This window comes from Tetrao urogallus (genome assembly GCF_951394365.1).
Source record: "Tetrao urogallus genome assembly, chromosome: 4".
Taxonomy (NCBI): domain Eukaryota; kingdom Metazoa; phylum Chordata; class Aves; order Galliformes; family Phasianidae; genus Tetrao; species Tetrao urogallus.
Window position 1 is genome coordinate 14,242,579 of NC_136817.1, and position 19,566 is coordinate 14,262,144.

The 19,566-nt window shown below is 37.6% G+C and overlaps 1 protein-coding gene across 1 annotated transcript in view; it reads left to right on the top strand.

Moving 5' to 3' along the window:
• The window catches only part of ARFIP1 (ARF interacting protein 1), a gene marked incomplete at both ends in the record, with an annotated part of 36,896 nt that extends 21,755 nt beyond the window's left edge, over positions 1-15,141 (top strand). The window contains 4 exons of the mRNA XM_079534472.1: positions 2,239-2,460; positions 5,844-6,001; positions 9,136-9,310; positions 14,986-15,141. Of these exons, the coding sequence (XP_079390598.1) occupies positions 2,239-2,460; positions 5,844-6,001; positions 9,136-9,310; positions 14,986-15,141 (711 nt within the window). The remainder of the gene's footprint in view (positions 1-2,238; positions 2,461-5,843; positions 6,002-9,135; positions 9,311-14,985) is intronic.
• Positions 15,142-19,566: the final 4,425 nt, after the last annotated feature.

Genomic DNA, 19,566 nt, shown 5'->3' on the forward strand with positions numbered 1-19,566 from the left:
CAAGTTGCAACTCTTCTTTGCTTTCAGTAGTTTTAATAAGTAAGCTTACCTAATTTTTCAGACAATTTCTTAAATTTCAAGGAAGAACATACTAAATGTATTTTGTAAATTTCTTTAGTAGTGGTCTACTAATTAGAACTGTCCAATAATGTCTCCGTTCATCCTTTAATGTACACAGTTTAAAATAACTTTCTTTAAATTTATTTCTGCTGATCTTTCATTTGACAGAATTGACTTTCTTAATATGCCTTGGATGCCTTCTCACTTTTTAATGAGTGTAATTATGCTGGACAGTGTTTTTCTAGGTAATTTTTAGAACAAAGCAAAATGAAGTTCATGTCAAATATTCTGTTTGCTAGTGGGAGAGCATAGGAAATTGTGTTTATACCAGTCCACTTGTAACTAGAGTAAATGGAAATGGTGGCTGGGTACATCTTTTTAGTTGCTCTTGTTCAGTGTTCAACCTTAGTTTTAACAAAGTAAGCAGAATAAATATTTCAGATAACTAATTCTCATTTGAACTGTTGTCTTTTCAGATATTTTGCTGTAACTTCTGGGGAAAATATTCCTGTGTAATTTATTTTTACCCTTCCCCCCCCCAAAAAAATTTCACTTCTTTAAGTTACATTTTTCTCTTGGATTTCCGTAGGTATGTGAGAATCAGCTTTTTTTTTTTTTTTTTTTTAAATAGCCAGCACTTACTTATTTTTTGTTAAATATATCATGAGCTTACCAAACTTCTTGCTAAGCTATATTTTCTAATTTCAGTTGCAAGCCTTGGTGTTTCTGATGTATTCAATGATAGTATGATTTGTTCTCTTCAAAACTTATGAATCTTTACAGAAAAATCTGCTAGATAAACTGTGTTCTTTCTTGTTAATTGATTGAATCTAGTGAAATAGTCCAAATGCTCTGTACCTTCAACTGCAAAGTTTATCAGTTATGACCATCTTGTTTGGCTAAATCCTTGAGTCTTTCTTTCATTTGTCTATTAAATTTAAAAAGTACTGGAAAGTTCTAACAGATATTATAAGTCTGTTTGTCCCCTTTGAAAGTAAGTAAAGACTGGACTAAACCGAATTCCTTGAATTCGGAGACACTGGAAAATCCAGTGCTGTAATGTGTTCTGGTGATGTGAATTAAGATAGGGTTGGTCTTTATGTCTCTCAGCAAAATTGTATTCTTGTGCTTAGGTGAAGCTGTAGCCTTGTCTGTTACTGAGTTTCATTGTAATCCTGTTTCTAGCAGTCATTCTTCAAACGTATCATTTAGTTTTTGTCTTCATGGATTAACTTGAATTTGATCATAGCAGCAAATAATCCCTGTTTTGCAGAGGGATTGTTTTGCCACTTTTCTGCTTTGCAAATTACTTTTATGCATTAGTCAAGGGAAGCCCGAATGGTGTGTCTCGGGAGCCTTGCTCTCATGTTGGTCTCTGGTCTCTGGCAGAATGTCACAGACAATTGGAACGTGGTAGCTGTCTAAGCTGTCACAGCCATTGGCTGGCTGGTTCAGCCTTCTAAAGGCAAGACTTGCTGCTCACTGTATAAAGAAACTGCAAGGATGTCTCAGAATGTTTGTTTTCAGACCCAAGTAGAATTCTTAACAATCAGCTCCATTTTATAGGCGTGTTAATAACAAGAAACACTTCATGTTTTACACATGAGTGAAAGTTTTGAGTCACCTTTAAAAAACATGCTGAAGACTCCCTTCCATCCATCTTCTGCTCCTTCCTTAGAAAACGAGATGAAAAAGTTTATACATTCCCAGAGCCTTAATGGGAATTCCAAAAAATAACAGGGATTATCTGGAATGGGATGGTTAGTAGGCAAAGTCTAAAAGATCACGGAGCAGAAATTGTTATGCAGAACTGGTAATATTCTCATTAATTGCCTTGAGTGTTGTGAGCTAAATAATTGCTTCTTTTAACTTAGTAAGATTCACTGAACCTAAAAAGAGATAAGCATTCTTTTACTTGAGAAACAATTAGTTATACTCTTGATTTGCTAACTTGAATATTCATTTTAGTAGGAGTTGAGACTTGTCCAACTGTTCTTGCTGAGTCCTGATGAACTTCTAAAGAGTGTGGTGTGTTTTCAGTTTGTTGTGCAAACTTATATTGGGAAGGGTGATTGTGAAAGAATTGTGTATAATTATCTGTCCCTTGAAGCTGAAAATGGGTGTATACTGTGTTGTCTTGGATATATTTGATTCTTTATAATTTAAATTTTTTTCCAGTGTACACGTCAGATCATCTCTGAAAAACTGGGTCGTGGCTCAAGAACAGTAGATCTGGAATTGGAAGCTCAAATAGATATACTGAGAGATAACAAAAAAAAGTATGAAAATATCTTGAGGCTGGCACAGACTCTGTCTACACAGCTCTTCCAGATGGTACATACCCAAAGGCAACTTGGAGATGCTTTTGCTGACCTGAGTTTGAAATCATTGGAACTTCATGTAAGACTTTTATGGTGTTTTAAAAAAAAATGTAACGAAACGGCAGAGATGAAGATAAGCCCAATTGACTTGTGCAGGTTGTGTGGTAGTTAGCAGCCGGTCCTATAAACATTTGTTAACATCATTACGTATTCTTTTTGTTAAAAGCATCTGTAATTCATTTAAAACTGTAGGATATCACTGGAGTTATTGTAGTTCTTAAGTGTTTCTAAATGTTGGCCTTTAGCTGATGATTGGACTTGGCAACTGACAACTTTGCTTTGTATAGAAAATGCATTTTACTATTCCTTTTTTCTTCTAATGAGATGTCAAAGCGTTCTGGAGCATTACTTCATGTCAATTACAGGATGTCTCTGGGGAAATATGCCTGGCAGTGGGTAGAGTAGGGCGCATTACTTCACTGCTGCATGTTTAATGTGAGTAAATGATTTTTCTGTAGTAGAGTCAAGCACTGAGATTTCATCTTGTAGTCTTTTTTTAATCATAATAATGATGGTAAGAGGACTGATTTTTCCTTTTGTGTTTGGAGTTTCTGAGCAAGGAAGGCAGTCTTCAGATATCTGCATTTGGGTTGTTCTTAGACGTTCACAAATTTATGTAGCGCTGTCACTTCATTACTGATCACAAAACTCTTGTAAAGAAAGAGAAGGTAGGTGTTGCATACCAAAAAATAAGTTGGTTTGCTTCTATGTAAATCCTTCTGTACTTCCAGTGTTAAATCAATTTGATACTCTGCCTGATCTCTTGGGAAACCACTGTCAAGGGGCTTAACGATTCCCTGGAATGTGGCTAATGAAAAAGCCCAAATTTGGTTTGTTGTTATTAAATGTCACTCTTAAGTTTATTTTTCCCTTTTCATGATTGCCTATTCTCATTGAGTTATAGGGAAAAAGAGGAGTAAATGTTTGTGTAGAAGAACTTTAACCAATAGCTAGTTTAAAAAAAAAAAATCAGACTTCCACTGGAGTACAGAAATTTTTAATATTATAGCCTAACAGATGAAGATCTCAAAATATGCCACTTCTAGCAGGTAAGAAATAAAATCTCCTAAGAGGAGTAGTTTTATCTGTTGATTCTTGACTCGAGCATGGGTATGTGGTCTGTGGCAGAAGTAAGTGATTGTTGTGAAGTGCATGCTGAAGCTGGATGTTTCTTCTGAAACCTGGATTAATCTGGAATCATGCTCTTATTTAATGACCGGTTTTTTCCATGAATAGCTTGTATTTCTAGTGGGAATACAGTTCCTCCAGGTCCTTTCAGCATCTTTTACTGGTCTTGGAATTTGTTTCAGTCATTCATCTCCTATGTAGATTATTGAATGGGGCTGTTCATGAAAATTAAATAAAGGTTTCTGCTGCTGTAATAAAAGTTATCTAACCTTTGCCTCTTGGAGACTTGCCTGATGTTTGTCTGTTTCCTCTTTGTGTTTTCCCTTTGTTTAATCTGTACTGCGTTGTCACCTGTAGCCTGGCCTGTTCTTGAATGTTTGGATAACATTGCCTCTGAATCTTATGCAGGACTAAAAGTAAAATTTCTGAACAGTTCAGTGTTTAATTTGATAAATAGAAAAAAAAGAAGCATAACTTGTTATAGGTAGTTTTTTTTTGTACATGTTAACAAAATAAGATCTTAATATGGTATCTACAGAGGCATTACTTCAATATGTTTTGCTGTTTCTCTTTGGATACAAAGATAACTCCTGGTTCCAGGCTCATATGCCTCTAATTATATAGAGTGGTGAATTCCAATTGTAATTGACCTGTGCATAGAGCATGAACTGAGTATAAACTCCCATACAGAAAGGATTTCCTGCCTTTCATAAGAGGTGTCTGCAGAGGTCATGGACAAAACTCAACTTTTATATGAAACTACGAACCAGTAAAAATACAGCTTTGGTGACTAGCATGTTTTAATATGGTACACCACTGCAGTCCCATCCTTCTTACCCTCCTGCTTTGAACTGGCAGTTTTGCTCATTTGTGCCTGCAGTAATCTGGGTCACGGGACCAGCTGGAAGGCTAATTGTGGTCTTGCCTGGAGGAGGGAAAGATAGCACTAAATACTGCCAGAGGGGCAGTCCTACTTCTGCTTTTGTCTTTGCCTGTATGCTCATGTTGCTCTCTAGTTAGCAATGTCAGAGCAAAAGCAGCTGAAAAATATTTTTCTTGATTTCAACAGCATCTGTAGTGATTTGGCTGCCTACACATAAGCAGTGTCTAAAAGAAAGGAGATGGTAATATTCTAGCAGCATTTGTAGGCCCTTAGCTCATGAAAATTTGCCTTAAGTTCTCTCTATTTTCTCCATTAAACTGCTTGTTTCCACTGCATCTCATTTTCTCTTTTTCTAGAGGCTTCTTCCCTTACCCTCGTCCATTAGCCTTTCTGTTATGAAGTCATTCATGTTTACATGAAATACCATTTGGCTTCAGTGTCTCATCTAGACAGATGAAAAGAAAATGGGAGAGTACAGCACTTCTGACTCAGCTATTGGCAGGGTGCAAGGCTAAAAAGACAGATTTCCAAATATGTTCCTAGTGTTTTATAATCCTTACAACCAGAAATTGTACTGTTTTATGAGAACTCCCATCTGCAGAATATGAAGATGCCATATGGATGACATAAATAATTGGACTTATTTGGCATCCATGCATTAGGAAAATTGTTGCAGCCTTGGTCAATGCTTATGCTGCTGTCAAAAAAAAAAAAAAAGAAAAAAAAAAAGAAAAAAAGATAAAAAGCATTAAGAATCATATATCCAAATGTGACCAAAATGCCTTGGAAATAATTTCTCCCTGATCGCTTTGAAGTTTGTAGCTAATGTACATTTTTTACTTGTGAACTGTTATAATGCTCAGCTTTTTTGGTCATTTACAGCCTATTGAAACATGGTAAGACTTTTTAAATTCAGTGCTTTTTTCCAGAATGTGTCAAGAGTAAAATTTACAGGCTAATTAATGCTGTGTTCCCTTATGAGTTATTTTACTGTATTTATTGTAGTGGTATTCCTGTTGGTATTAAAGAGTTACCAAGGCAATCACATGAGAGATGATGGATTAAAATAGTGCTGAATGACAATGTGAAAGTTACATCAGCTTTTTTAAATAGCATTTAAGATTTCAGAGTTGAAGGAAAAAATCATTCTGAAATAGCATTTAACATCGTATGGTATCAAAACTGTAAGTAGTACTTTACTGATGTTAGAGAGATTTCATAAAAACGGTAAACTGAATATTCTATTGGAATCTTGCACGTTTAATTGTAACTGTATCCTAACAGAAGTGGCAGAATTTGTATGTTTGTGTTTTTGTCTTTTATATAGTTGCTGATGAATGTTATGATTTGAAATGATGTGCAGTTTTGTTTTCTCTGCTCTCTGTTTATAGGAGGAGTTTGGCTACAATGCAGATACGCAGAAACTTCTAGCTAAAAATGGAGAGACTCTTCTCGGGGCTATTAACTTTTTTATTGCCAGTGTGAATACATTGGTGAATAAAACAATTGAGGATACATTATTGACTGTGAAACAATATGAAAGTGCCAGGTAGTTATTCTATGTCTAGCTATTTTCATTATAAATTAATATTCAGGGAAAAAAAACTTTCTATCAGTTTAGTTCTTGTATTTGAGCAACTAACCTGTTAGCTGTAAGCCTTGTCAGAATAACACAGTTCACATGTAACTGGGTTTTAACATTAGCCACCTCATTACATGTCTTCAAGTGTTTTGTAAATGTTCTGTTGTAGGCGTAATTTTACTTCATAGCTTTATTTCTCTGACAAGTTAGTAGCTATTATTTCCCTGTCTGCTAGCTTAAGATGATTTTCTACACCAAATAACAGTTCAAGGTGAACCATTATATATCTAGCTATATTGTAATTAGTGAAATCATCTTTGAATGAAAGACAGTTTATACTGAGCTTCTTTTGATGCCCAGTGCTTGTAATTAACACTTCAGTTTTCATGTAGAAGTTGCAAGTTTGGTCTAGAAAGGGGAAAACAGAGAGGCATTTCTTAATGTGCAAATAATATCTAGCCGTCGATAATGGGTTTCCTGTCCTGGAGTTTACTTTACTCTGGATGTAGTGCAGAACTTTAAGCCAGGCTTCCTTCTGTGTGGTTGGAGTTGTGGTCTTCATTGATACTTCGTTCTTGTCTGACTTTCAGGTTCATTAAAGAGTATATGTCTGTCTTATAATTTGCTGAAAGGTGTAGTTAATGCACATTTATTTTTGCTATTTTTAAGTCAAAAATTCCTGGTTTCTTGAGTTCTGAAGGTTTTTTCCTGCCTTTTTTCGTTGCTGTTCTAATGCTTAAGCTTTTTTATAAGCAAAGTAGCAAGTCATTACTTTGATATTTAGTTTAACTTTCAAACGGCCTAAAAAGTATAATTAGCCTCAATGTGAAGAACTAAACTGAAATAAAAATCCGTCCACACATTTGAGTCTTTCTCTTGAAATGTTATATAAAGTAAACTTATGGTTGGTCTTGTCAGTTATTCTGAATGTATGGTTCTTCCCTCCTAAAATACCTTCGTGATTTTTTCTTTTCATTCATTAAAGAAGGTGTTTTGTTGCTTTGACAAAGCAAATATATGTTTATATATAACCAGTCTTGGCAGTGAGAGAATAGTTCACATTTATTTCTGTGCCTCATCTTTCCTTTCTCCACTTGGACTTCAGTGCTCATCAGTTTCCCACTCTTCTGTGAGTTCTTTATTCATCTGTTTCCTTTTTGGAACTAATTCCTAAATTCTTTAAATAATGAGAATCAGGAAAAGCGCTGTGAATTCTGTATTTACTGTTATCTCAGAAAATATGTATTCTTTTGGAGTGCTTGTGCCACCAGACCCAAAGTCGTTTGTATTAACAGTTTTTAGTTCCGTTACTTCCAGTTTCGGAAATATCTATGTGAGAGAGAGTATTAACAAAGCCAGAAATAGATTGATTTGTTCCTTTAAAATTGGCATCCATCACATGTTGATACAGAACATTCCATTATTTTAAAACTAAAAGAAAACTATGGGAGGAAGAGCCCTGCTTTGGGCAGGGCTGTGCATGACCCTGACTGATTTCTGGCTATTGTCAGTTGCTGTACCTGGTCAAGTGCTCCATGGCACTGAAGGCACTGTACAAAGGAGCAGTACTGTACAGCAGGACAAGGGGAACAAAAAAAGAGAAAGCTTGTTACTGTGTTTGTTTCATCTATCTGTACTGATGTTTTTAAATATAAAACTAGTTTATCTGGCAAGGATCCATTGTTCAGTAGGCTTTTATGTAACAATGGAAAGCAGAAGAGAAATTCACTGATATCCTTACGCTAATAATATTCCACAGGTGCTTTTGCCACCTAAAAATGCTTTATACTGATGAATAGAAAACTTAACATGAAATAATTTTGTTAATGAAAATGTACTCAGTGTTTCTAAAGACAGTGCCAGATAGAATAAAATACAACTTCAAAGTATTCTAAAGACTATTTTGTTATATATATTTTTTTTTCCATTAAAATGAGAAAAGGTATGACTGTGTATGTCTTTGTGTGATCTAACTAATGTCTTTGTACCAGCTAACATGGAAGGATATCAAGGAGGCTTAGTTTTTGGTGTTTGTTTTTTTTTTTTTTTTTTTTTTAGATAGTGATATATGAAGACTAGATGGGTCAATTAAAATGTTATCAAGCAAGTGCCCGTGCATAACATGAGTTCCATTTTCACTAGCAGTGCCTAGGACAGATTTTCATATTTAGTGCTTTTTATTGTTGGCACATGTTTACTTTTTAATTACTGCTGACTTTGGTAGATAAATTAGGAAACACTTTCTACTTAGTCTTATTTACAAGCTGGATATAACCATTGATTGAAGAATTAGCTTAAGTGTTTACTTGAGTAACTTAAGTGTTTATTGTTGAGACTCAGCTCCCTCAGTGGCTGTGTTGGTCCAGTGTATCTGATTTCCTGTGTAAATTAGATGAACCATCAAGAGGGTATAAATAACATGTTTTCTTTCAGCTTTTCTGTTAGGGCAGGCAAATTCCAAAACAGTTCTGGGATAGTGACTGTAATTGGAACGTTTTAAAATCTTTGTGACACAGTTAGTGAGCCACTGCTCACTTAAAGGAGATGTCCAGCTCTTAGTGCTTCTCTTGCTCTTGCTGAAAACTCTTAGGACAAAAGACCAGTTGTGACTAGATAACTGAGTTAATAAGCAGAGATGTTCCAGGAAAGAACCTGACCTCTGAGGCCAGCACATAGCAGGGACAGGCTGCCCAAGGAGGGCACCTGTCTCTGGAGGTGTTTAGGATCAGACTGTAGGGGCCCTGGACAACCTGATCTAGTACTTGATCTAGTAGCTGGCAACTCTTCTTGCAGCAGGGGAGTAGGAAGTTGATGGTCCTTGAGGTCTCAAACCATTATATGATTTGATGAAAACAAAAGGTCGGAAGCATGTGGGTGAGACAGGAGCAGAAGGGCAAGGGTATTTGTTGAGGCTTTTTTATATGATGTACATAAGAGTGTTGTTTTTTCTTCCTCCTATTTATCAAGAAAATTGACAAGTTTCATCACTGTTTTCTGTACTTGACTGCTTTGTTAATTTGCTATTGTAATTGGCCCTATATGTGAAGTCTGTTTTGAGGCACTTAGCCTTTAGATTTTTTCCTACCCCTCTTTCTTCTCAGGATTGAATATGATGCTTATCGAACAGACCTGGAAGAACTTAATCTTGGCCCTCGTGATGCAAGCACTCTACCAAAGATTGAGCAATCACAGCAGATGTTTCAAGTGCATAAAGAGAAATATGACAAAATGCGTAATGATGTATCTATCAAATTGAAATTTCTGGAAGAAAATAAGGTAAGCTGCACCTTCTTCTAGTGTTGTACTTACCTTTTGTCCTGGAAGTCTCTGCTTTGCTAAAAATGCTTTAGCTATTTCATCTTAAAATACATTTTAATCTAGAAGTAGAGCAAGCCAAGAAAATGAACTTAATTTTCAGAATTAAGTAGAATTACCGGTGGATAATACAGTTCTAGAGGAGGCAACTTTAAAAGCCCTTAATTAAGTTACTGCAATTACAGATGATAAATCTTATGGCAGTAAGTTTTTGGTTGATACAGGAGACTTAATATGTATTGACATAGAAGGAAAAATGTAATATCTAATCAATAAAGGCACATAACCCCTGATTTAAGATTACAGTAATATTTACGTCTAATAGTGCTGTCCTGGGGGATATGCATCACGAAATTTAAAAGAGCTGTAAAGAGGTTTCTTCAAAATGAAACTTACTGTAATAAAAAAAAAAAAAAAACAACAAAAAAACACTTGAATTGAAAATTGCAGCTTTCTGTAGTTAATGCCCTTATAGTTTTCTAATTCTAAACTTTAGAACTGTAGGCATGAAGTTTTTGTCCCCAGAGTTGTTCATTCAAGCTGTGCCATTTCATCTCTGCCCTCCTAATGACAGGACTCTTACCCCCTCTTATTCTGCTTGCCAGACAAAAATACAATTGTCAAGCAGGGCACACTGTTAAACTGTGCTTTCTTTGGTAACGGTGTCCTTCTAAATTGTTTCTAATTAAATTTTTAAAAAGATGGTCTTTCGAGATCTAAATTTTGTTCATTAATTAGATTGTTTAGGAAACACCAGTGAAGCTAGCTTCTTAGTGACAGTCTTGAATTAAGATCAAGCATCCTGTTAACAGTTGCAGCCTATAAATTTCATTTCTGTAAGACTGTTTTTTCCTTCCTACTGCTTCCCCTCACTCACCCCCCCCCCCCCCCAAAAAAAAAAAAAGTACAGAAGGGACTGTCACAGGCTTAAACCTTTTTATCACTGGTTAACTCTTCTTTGTTTTGATATTGGAGATGTCAAAATATTTTCTAACGGGAGCGTGTAACCTTGTTCCCAAATAAGACATAGGACTTTGAAATATAGGCTTATATATTTCTTTACTAAGAGCTTTACTGAAGTAAATTACCTTTTGCTGTTTTCTACTTACTTTGTAGTATTTTATATAAGTTGTATAGGTTTAACCTTAATTCTAAATCTGTGAGGTGTTTTTTTTTTTTTTTTTTTCTCTAGCTTGCATCCATTTCTGGGTTTTTGTTCTTCTGTTGCCCAAAATGTTTCCTGGGATTCAGTGGGAGGCAGTGCTTACTGAAGTGATATGTGTTTCTTCCCAATCTGACATCTTAATTCCTTTGTCCAGTGCCAGTCATCTTTTGTCAATATCAATGTAGTGAAGCTCCTGTTAGACCTCATACTGATCCTTCAGCTAGTATTAGTGAATAGAAATGCCCAACTGATAACCATAATACCCATTATAGACACTACTTCTAATTTTTATGCATATATGAAGTATATGTGACTGCTGTTAAGGTGATTACTTTTTATGTTGTAAGGATTATTAAATAGTATCATAGAATCACTCAAGTTGAAAAAAACCTCCAAGATCTTTGAGTCCAAGCACGACCTAACCATTAACTTGTATAATCAGTAAGTATTAAGTCTAACAGAAACGAACATCTAATTCTTACAATCAGAGATGTTCTACTTCTTTCAAAGGTATGTGATGGCAACTGCTATAATGCCTCATAATTTAAATACCTATAAATACAACATGTGCCTGACTGGAAGGAGGAGGAAGAAGAGCCTGATAGGTATAGTTGCATATGTATTTGTAATACAGCTGCTTCAGCTGGTGGTGTGGTGCACTCAGTTTTTAGGAGATGGCTTACACTGAAGACTATATAGGATGCAGAACTCCCAAAGGGGAGGGCAATTTTAATATTGCTGAGCTCTTACAGTGGTCCCAGAGAGGGAATTAGTGGTTATTCTGATACAACATCCCTAGTAACATGGACTTCCTGATTATTTTGTATGACCATCTGTAGGCCCAAATTTAATTACTGCCCTCTTAATAGAATGAGAGGTCAAAATAAAGGAAGACCTGGCACACAGAATACTGTTTTATTTGGGCTTTCACTAAATACTTCATTTGTAGGCTGTTTTGGAAAACCCACCACATTGCAGGTTTATTAATTCAACTCAAATATAGTTATTTGAGTAGCTACATAAAACAAGGCATGGCCTTAGCAGACTTATGTTACAATACACTAGAATGTGCAAATCTCTAGTCATTATTATTAATAGGTTTTGTAAAGGCTCTGAATCAAGAGGTAAGTTGATATTTGTTGTAAGAATGGTATGATAGCAGTGTAAGTTTTCTGTTGCTGATTTTAAAGCCTTTGGAGTCTTCTATATGCTGATACAGGATTTAGGACAGTAGAGTCTCAAGCTTAGCAGCCTATTTTTTTTATTTTTTTTTTTTTTACCTTTTGTGCTACAGAAAATGTGTTGAGAGGGAAGCATGTATGGAGGGAAGAAGACAATATTTTTACAACTTTAAATGTTTAGAATATCCAGGGGTGAAAACTCAATTCCAGCCTACATTATCTTGCATACAAAATGTAAAAGTTGCATCTTCTTCTTAGACTACATCTATTTTTGTTTATCCACAAAGTTCAGTTTTACTTTGAGTCTTAAGTTTGGCAGGTGTATTATGGAGTGCTTACTCAGCTTTTAATTAGGAATAAATATGCATATAGTTTATTAAGAGGGAACAACAACTTAAATGAATTTCGACTGAAAAGTCACGATGACTTTTGGACAGACACATTAAGCACACATTGGAACCTGTATTCTAGCAACTGGAATTGTTCCCTGGCATGGATGCTACAACTTAGTGCTTAACACTTGTCCTTTAGTGCTGCAGTCTGGCAGCAACTTGTAGACTTGGAAGAAAGTGGTCTATTCCTCCTGTCTGTGCCTCTTCCCTGGCTGTGCTTTCTCTGTGCTTACAAAAGTGTTTTTGCAGCTGTGCATAGATAGAGCTTAAAGCAAATACATTGTTGTCTGGTTAGTTTTAATCTAGATCTGCTCCCTAATCCAACTGACTGCACAACTGCCTGAATATTTTGCCAATGCAGGGCTAAAGAGAAAAATAGTGTGAAAGTGGGAATTGGTGGGCGATTATGGAAATAGAGAAGACTGAAATTTTTTCAGGGAAATCTGTCCAGACTTGAACTTGGATTCTCGTATTCTAGTTCTCAGCTATGATTTCAGATTTTGTTTCAGAGGACATGAGGTGATCTGATATACTTGAGCTTCCTCTCTTGTCTCAGCTGACTGCTGCTTCATTGTAGTGCTTAAAGGAGAGGAGTTGGATATATACTACTTAGTAGTGTGACAGGATTTGCTTCTGTTTGGTTTGTTGGTATTTGTTGGGGGTTTTTTTTGTTTGTTTGTTTTTAGAAATTTAGTGGAGATGCCACAGCTATTTTTTAGTTTCATTTAGTAATCAGCTTCTGAAGAAGCAAGGAAGGAGCAGTAACATCTTGAGTGAGGGGTCTGGAGCACAGGCCTTATGAGGAGCGGCTAAGGGAGCTGGGATTGTTCAGTCTGGAGGACAGGCTCAGGTGAGACCTTATTGCTCTCTGTCATTACCTGAAGGGAGGTTGTAGTGGGAGAAGTGGCTGATCCCCAGCTCATGTAACTAGTGATAGGACTAGAGGGAATGGCCTGAACTTGTGCAAGGGGAGATTCACGCTGAACGCTAGGAAATGCTGTTTTTCCTGAAAGAGTGGTCAGGTGCTGGGAGGTGGTGCAGTCACCAACCCTGGAGGTGTTCAAGGAACCTTCAGACTCTGTGTTGAGGGACATGATCTAGTGAGAACTTGGTGTAGGTGGATGGTTGAACTGGATGATCTTGTAGGTTTTTCCAACCTTGATGTTCTGTGAAAAGCATGCATAGCATTTTTTACTTCAACATTTTTCTTAAATGAAGGCAATAAAGCACGTCTGTACTAAATCGCATGAATCTCATAAGAGCATGTTAGTTCAATAACCTGTAAAAGCACGGTCAACTGGTAGGCATAGACTAAACCAGACCCAGGGACAGTTTTGCATCCCATCATGATAGGAGTGGACTGTCCCTTTTGGACTGTGCTGATGTCATCATCCCTTTGGGCTCAGTCAGCCCCTCTGTTTCTTTGTTCTCTTCCATGTTGGCAAACTGGATGAAGTTTCCTGTAGGCTGGAAATGGGCCCAGGGTCACCAGCTGAAGTAGTGGGGTTCTTTGATGCAAGAGTAGGGCTGTGCTGGGCTGAGAATACATGGTAGGAAAAAAAGAACGAGTTTTGGCTACAAGGAAAAGCTGGGAAATGCCTTTTCATCGTACTAGTCATTATTCATGTCTTTGAGGTGCTATACTGAAAATGTTCACAATTGTTTGACTTACACTTGATCAGCTAGCTTGATGTTGTAGACTAGATAAGAAGAGAAACAGAAATGTCCTCCAGCTACTCTTATGCTCTTCTGCCTGCACTGTTCTTGCTGTGAGGAGCTTTGTGTTTCACAGCTACTTTACACGTGTTACAATCAAAACAGTGACCAAGTGCTGCAAATCCTGCATTACCAGAGGTGGGCAAGAAGAAATATTGTTGGGAAAGAGCATCAGTTGCTTTTGATTTAAGTATACAAGAGCTAGAAAGTACACTTCTTTGTATGAGGGGCAAATAAATGAACTGTATATTTAAATGCATTTATCAAGTGCTGTGCTTGGCTTGCAGGTAAGTATATCGAGCAGTAGTGTGGCATCTACTTTCAAAGAAGCAAGTATTCATAATCAATTATTTGGTAGGTGATAGCATTATCTGTTTAGTGAATTGCTTTCAGTCCATGTGCGGAGGCTGCTTTGAAAGCAGTGCCTCCTATTTTATTCTGTTAGCTCAGGATGTCAGAGGCTGATGTTGGTGGTATGGCCATTGAAGGTGAACCTTCCTGCCACTATCCCATTACATGGTGTTGCTGTGAGATGGATGGCAGCAGAGGGGCAGTCTGACAAAATGGTATCTGACACAGAAATGCATATGGTACAAAGATGTGGCATTGAATTCCTGCGTGTGGAAAAAATGACACCCACTGAAATTCATTGACACTTCCTGAACATTCATGGAAATCAGACAGTGGATGTGAGCACAGTGAGGCGGTGGGTGGTGTGTTTTAGCAGTGGTGGCAGCAACATGGAAGTCAAGCTGTGTTCCGGACAGTCATGCTGATTTTTATGAGTGCAGCATGCAGACTCTCGTTCATTGCTGTTGAAAATGCATTGCTAGTCATGGTGACCATTTGAAAAAAATTTTTGTAGCTGAGAATTTGCTCTGTTAAACAATGTTATTGTGCTCTTTGTATCTGTTGTAGTTTCCATGGAAATAAATAGGAGACAATATTCAGAGCCATGCATGTATGTTGAGTTGCTATTGACTGTTCAGTGTGCTTTATGAAAATACTGGATCACTTTAATGTTACAGAATTTTGTATTTGCATTTTGTATATCTATTTTGAAACTCGCACTGAATCTTGTATGAAGTCTGAGCATCTCAAATAAGCCTATGTTGTTGTAATGAACTTGTGACAGACAGTGTCTGAATGTTCATCTTAACGAATGTCTGCCCTTGTCTGCAGGTGAAGGTCTTGCACAATCAGCTTGTCCTGTTCCACAATGCTATTGCAGCATACTTCGCTGGGAATCAAAAGCAGCTTGAACAGACACTTAAACAGTTTCACATCAAATTGAAAACTCCTGGAGCAGATGCTCCATCCTGGCTTGAAGAACAGTAATGAGAGAAGAGGACCCAATGTTAACCTAAAATCTTTAATAAGAATTAAGGGTTGGGGTTGGAGGACTGTTATAGTGATTCTTGCACAGAGAGCTTTAATTTTTTTTTTTCCCTTTTATGACATTGTAAAACTGAATTTGTTGGGAAAATGGGTAACTTTAAGGTAACTAAACATAATTTCTATCATTTCAAATACAGAGCACTCGTTTTGTACGTGAAGGCTGGTGATTACTTCTGTAGCTGGGATGGGGGGAGAGGGAGGGAGGGGAAAAAAAAAAACTATATGGATTTGCACTGACAAATTATGTTTGTGATTTCTGGTCATTTTGGTGGCTAGTCAGAATATTTCCAAATGGAGATTTACATTATTTGTACCAACATCTGGTATTTTATAGACAAATAGAGAAAACATCTTTAATAATTTTCATATGACTTTTAAAAAGGAGAGAGTTAAAAGAATATTTTGCGAATTAATAATATGAGGCTTGTATGCAGTACATGCGTATAAGGCAGCAGTAGCGGTTGGCTCTGACTAGTACAATTGTAGCAGATGCCTTTTTAAAAGATGTACCTTTCCATTGTAGAGATAAAAACAAAAAAACACTAAAGCAAGAATCACTGGCAGTCTGAGGCTTCTAAGCACACATCTTTGCTTTGCACCAAGTGGTTTGCTGAGTGAAGCCACCCATATGATGTACTAATCTCATTTAAAATCTTATTTTATGGGAAGAGAAAAAACAACCATACTAGCCTTAAATCACAGGTATGTGCCTTTTTATAAGATATTTTCAACCAGTGTACATGATGCAAAAACCCTTTTCATGTAAACAGTTTGTCGGTTCCCAGCATGGGAAAGGAGACTATAAATGCTGTTTGTTTGTACTTAGAACAAGTAAAAGCTTTAGTTGACCTTCATGGGCAGTTAGAATTTTGAGTGAGGAGATTGGGCCAGTATGATTTTTCTGTTTAATTGAAAAGCATACTTCAGTAATGAGAGCAGTGTGGAGGATACTTCTTTTTAATTTCTCCGTCTGTAGTGTAGTCCTTCCTCAAATGTAAAATTCTGTCAGTTTTATCATATCCATTTTAAATTCAGTTTATTGGAGTCCTCATTTGCACATGTTACGTTGCTTTGTGTTCTATGAAGTAAAACTGAAATACTTCAGATATGTTATTTACAACTGTGTGGATTGTATGATTTATGTACTGTATGTTCAAATGCCTTTCAGCTGACATTCTTAAAGTTTTCAGTGCTTAACAGAATTGTAATGTAACGGTAAATCAAACTTTTTAATCATTCCTCATTAAATTCTTGGCCTGACAGTCTTCTTTATGTTTTGATTCTGTCAGAATCTCTTGTAATAGTTAGTTTACATTCCCCAGAACATATATCCGATGTGAATTTTGTATTCATATTAAAGATGTTTGCAGCCAAACTTCTTTGACTTGTGATGGTTAAGAGCGCAACCCAGCTTCTGCAGCGAGAGCTCTATATTTGAGTTACCAGAAATTATTGGGTAGGGATGTATGTCAGTAGTAGGTTATAACAGCAATATTGTTCATCTATTACAGAATGGTTTAATAGCATGCAAGTTGAAGTTGAATGTAAACTCAAGGAAACAAATCCTTCAGTATTCTTGATTTTTTTTTTTTTTTTTTTTAAACTTACAGAGGTAACTTCATCATATTTTACAGCTTAAATGAAGTGCTGGTGTCCAGTTTTCTCTGAATCTTGGCGTGTATATGATGTGATGGTACAAGCGAGAAGTTAACTGCATGATTGTGCAGATAGTAGCATCGGTGATTAATGCAAACACAGTGATTACAATTGAAATATCAGCCCTCAGAACACTGTGGGAAAGACATACATAGGAGATATACAGGGATCATGTACTTTGGGTTTCTTTGAAAGAGTAACGGTGGCTTAGAACTGCTGGAGTCTCTTCACCTGGAAGAAAAGGTTTGAAAAGAGAAATTACTCACAAAATCGGTGTAGTGTTTAATAGCAGAGATAACGAAGAATGATTTCCATTTTGCTTAGTAAAGCAATTTTTAATTGATGGCCTCAAAGAGGAAAATCTTGTGTTCAGCTGGTGGATAAGGTACTAGCAACTTCCTTTTATAGTATGTGAATGGAGGTGAAGAAAGTTCAAATATATTTTTATTTTGTATGAATTGTACAAACTGATTTTCTACTCTAATGTGCAAGTAAGATGCTCTTTAGCATACTTCATGCTTTGTCAAGCCCTTACAAAGACCTCTGACTGCGAAATGTATCTATAGCTGTGTTTAAAGAGAAGTCTATGCAAGCAGAGCTCAGTAACACTATCATTAAAGTAACAGCTTGATTCCGATCTTTTTAACAGATTCTCCCAACAATTTTATCTCTGTTCTGTCTCTGCTTCAAAAAATGATCAAAGTAATATAAAAACAAGGCTAAACATCCCCCTCACCTTTTCTGTTTTGAACTGAACTGGAGGCATGTTCAGTATGTCTTCTCTGCTTATCTGCCCCAGCTCTTTATTGTGGTGTTAGAACAATGATAAAGTATCATTATTCAGCATTCCATATCTGCAATTACCTTCAGATTTTTGTCTGGTTATCTTTTTCATGCTGCGTACTTAATAAGGAGGTTGTACTAGTCACTGTTTTCTTCATTAGTTGTTAATCTTTTCATGTTTTGTGATCACCCTTACCCTAAATTTATCCTGCTACTGGGAGGAAAGTTTTGTGAAATTGATTTCTTTTTTTTTCTGTGATATGCACAGAGGTGACTTGCCTGTTTTACTTTACTCTGTTCATCTTGTTGCTTGTCTTTGTAGGTGTAGATCACAGCTGCCATTGTGGCTGTGATAACATCTCTGAAGTGCAGGAATCTGACAGAGAACAGAATAAACCTGAAACAAACAAACATTCTGCTGGGGCTTCTTACTGTTCATGGCAGTGTAAATGCATTGGCTCAGTCAGGAACAGTTCTGCTGTCAGCAGTGTGCTCCCAGTTAATGGTACTCGACAAATGGTATGTCCTACTGTGCTAATTAAAATAATAATTACACACCTTACTGCCTTTTAAAGAATATTGAAGGTTGTAAATTCAAGTACTTGGGAATTAAATAGGACTAAAAACAAGCGTTGCCTGTTCAGTCTTGATTTGCCTTTCTTACCTATATGTATGCATCATGCTGGTTTTATGTGATAGGGGTAATTAATTGCAGGGCTTTGTTGCAAGAGGTTAACTTATCATGGTCATTAATTTTGAAACCAAGTAGAATATGATTTCAATGCATCTGAAGTGTGGCAATTAGCTTTTTCTCCTGCTTTTGTCCAGGCACAGTAGGATTGAGGGCTTGTAGTGAAGGTAACTACCTCATTTGTTCAGTGTTCTTACAGCTTGATCACAAGCTGTTCTTACAGTTTAATCACAAAATTCATCTTCAGCCTACAGCATTAGAAACTCTTCATGCTCTGGAAAAAGCACAGGACTTACACAAGACTTTTTCTCCTCTAATGGAAAAGCAATGCACTAACGTACCTTGAGAACTGTCTTGAGTATTCTATTTAACAGGTAATTTTAAAATATTGACACTGGGACTTCTGTTTGGAGTGTGCCAGCCCATCTCAATGCTATCTGTTTTAGGGAGGTGTGTTTGGTGCTTATTATAGGTGGGGCTCTTTGCTTTACCTGTTATTAAAGTTGCCCAATGCTTCCTACTGTGAAGACCTGTTCTTGGCTGCTTGTGCCTCTGAAATTTAGCCATGTGGGCAGAACTTCTGCAGGCTCTGTGTTCACATTTTTCTTGGGGAGGATTTTCAACTTAATTTGCTAACGTTGTGTTTCAAAAGCTGAAGGAAAATATCCGACAGGATGAAGGAAAGTTAAGGATTTAATTTCATATCTGGCCAAGCTCCTAATGCCCTGCTGCCGAAGCCTTGAGCTCCCGAGGAAGGTCAGTGCTGGTTCCGAGCGGAGTAGCAGCTCACCCTGCCACAGGGGGGCTGGGCTTCGTGTCGGGAAGCTGCGAGGGGCCTGCAGGGGTGAAGGCAGCTCTCACGTGCCGCCTCCTGCCGCCATGGGCGGCAGCAGCGCTCAAGAAGGACGGTACAGCTGCACTGGATGTGCTTTTGTCCTCCCGCCGCTCCCGGCTCCGCTCCCCGTCCCTGCCGGGGCTCCTACACGCCCCGCAGCCCGGCGCTTCCTGCCCGTGCGCGGATGGCAGCGGCTCCCCAGCGGTCCTCGCTTCCCCTCAGCCCGGCGGGATGCGGCGCCCCGGTCGTGCTGTCACCTGCCGCGGCCCCGCCCGCGCCGCGCGTGCGCGTAACCCCGCCCGCTGCCCTCGGCTGCGCTCCGGCGGCGCGATGCGAGGAGACGGCGGCGGGGCCGGCTGCGTGGTGCCGCCCGGCGGAGGTGAGCGGGCCGGGGCCGCGC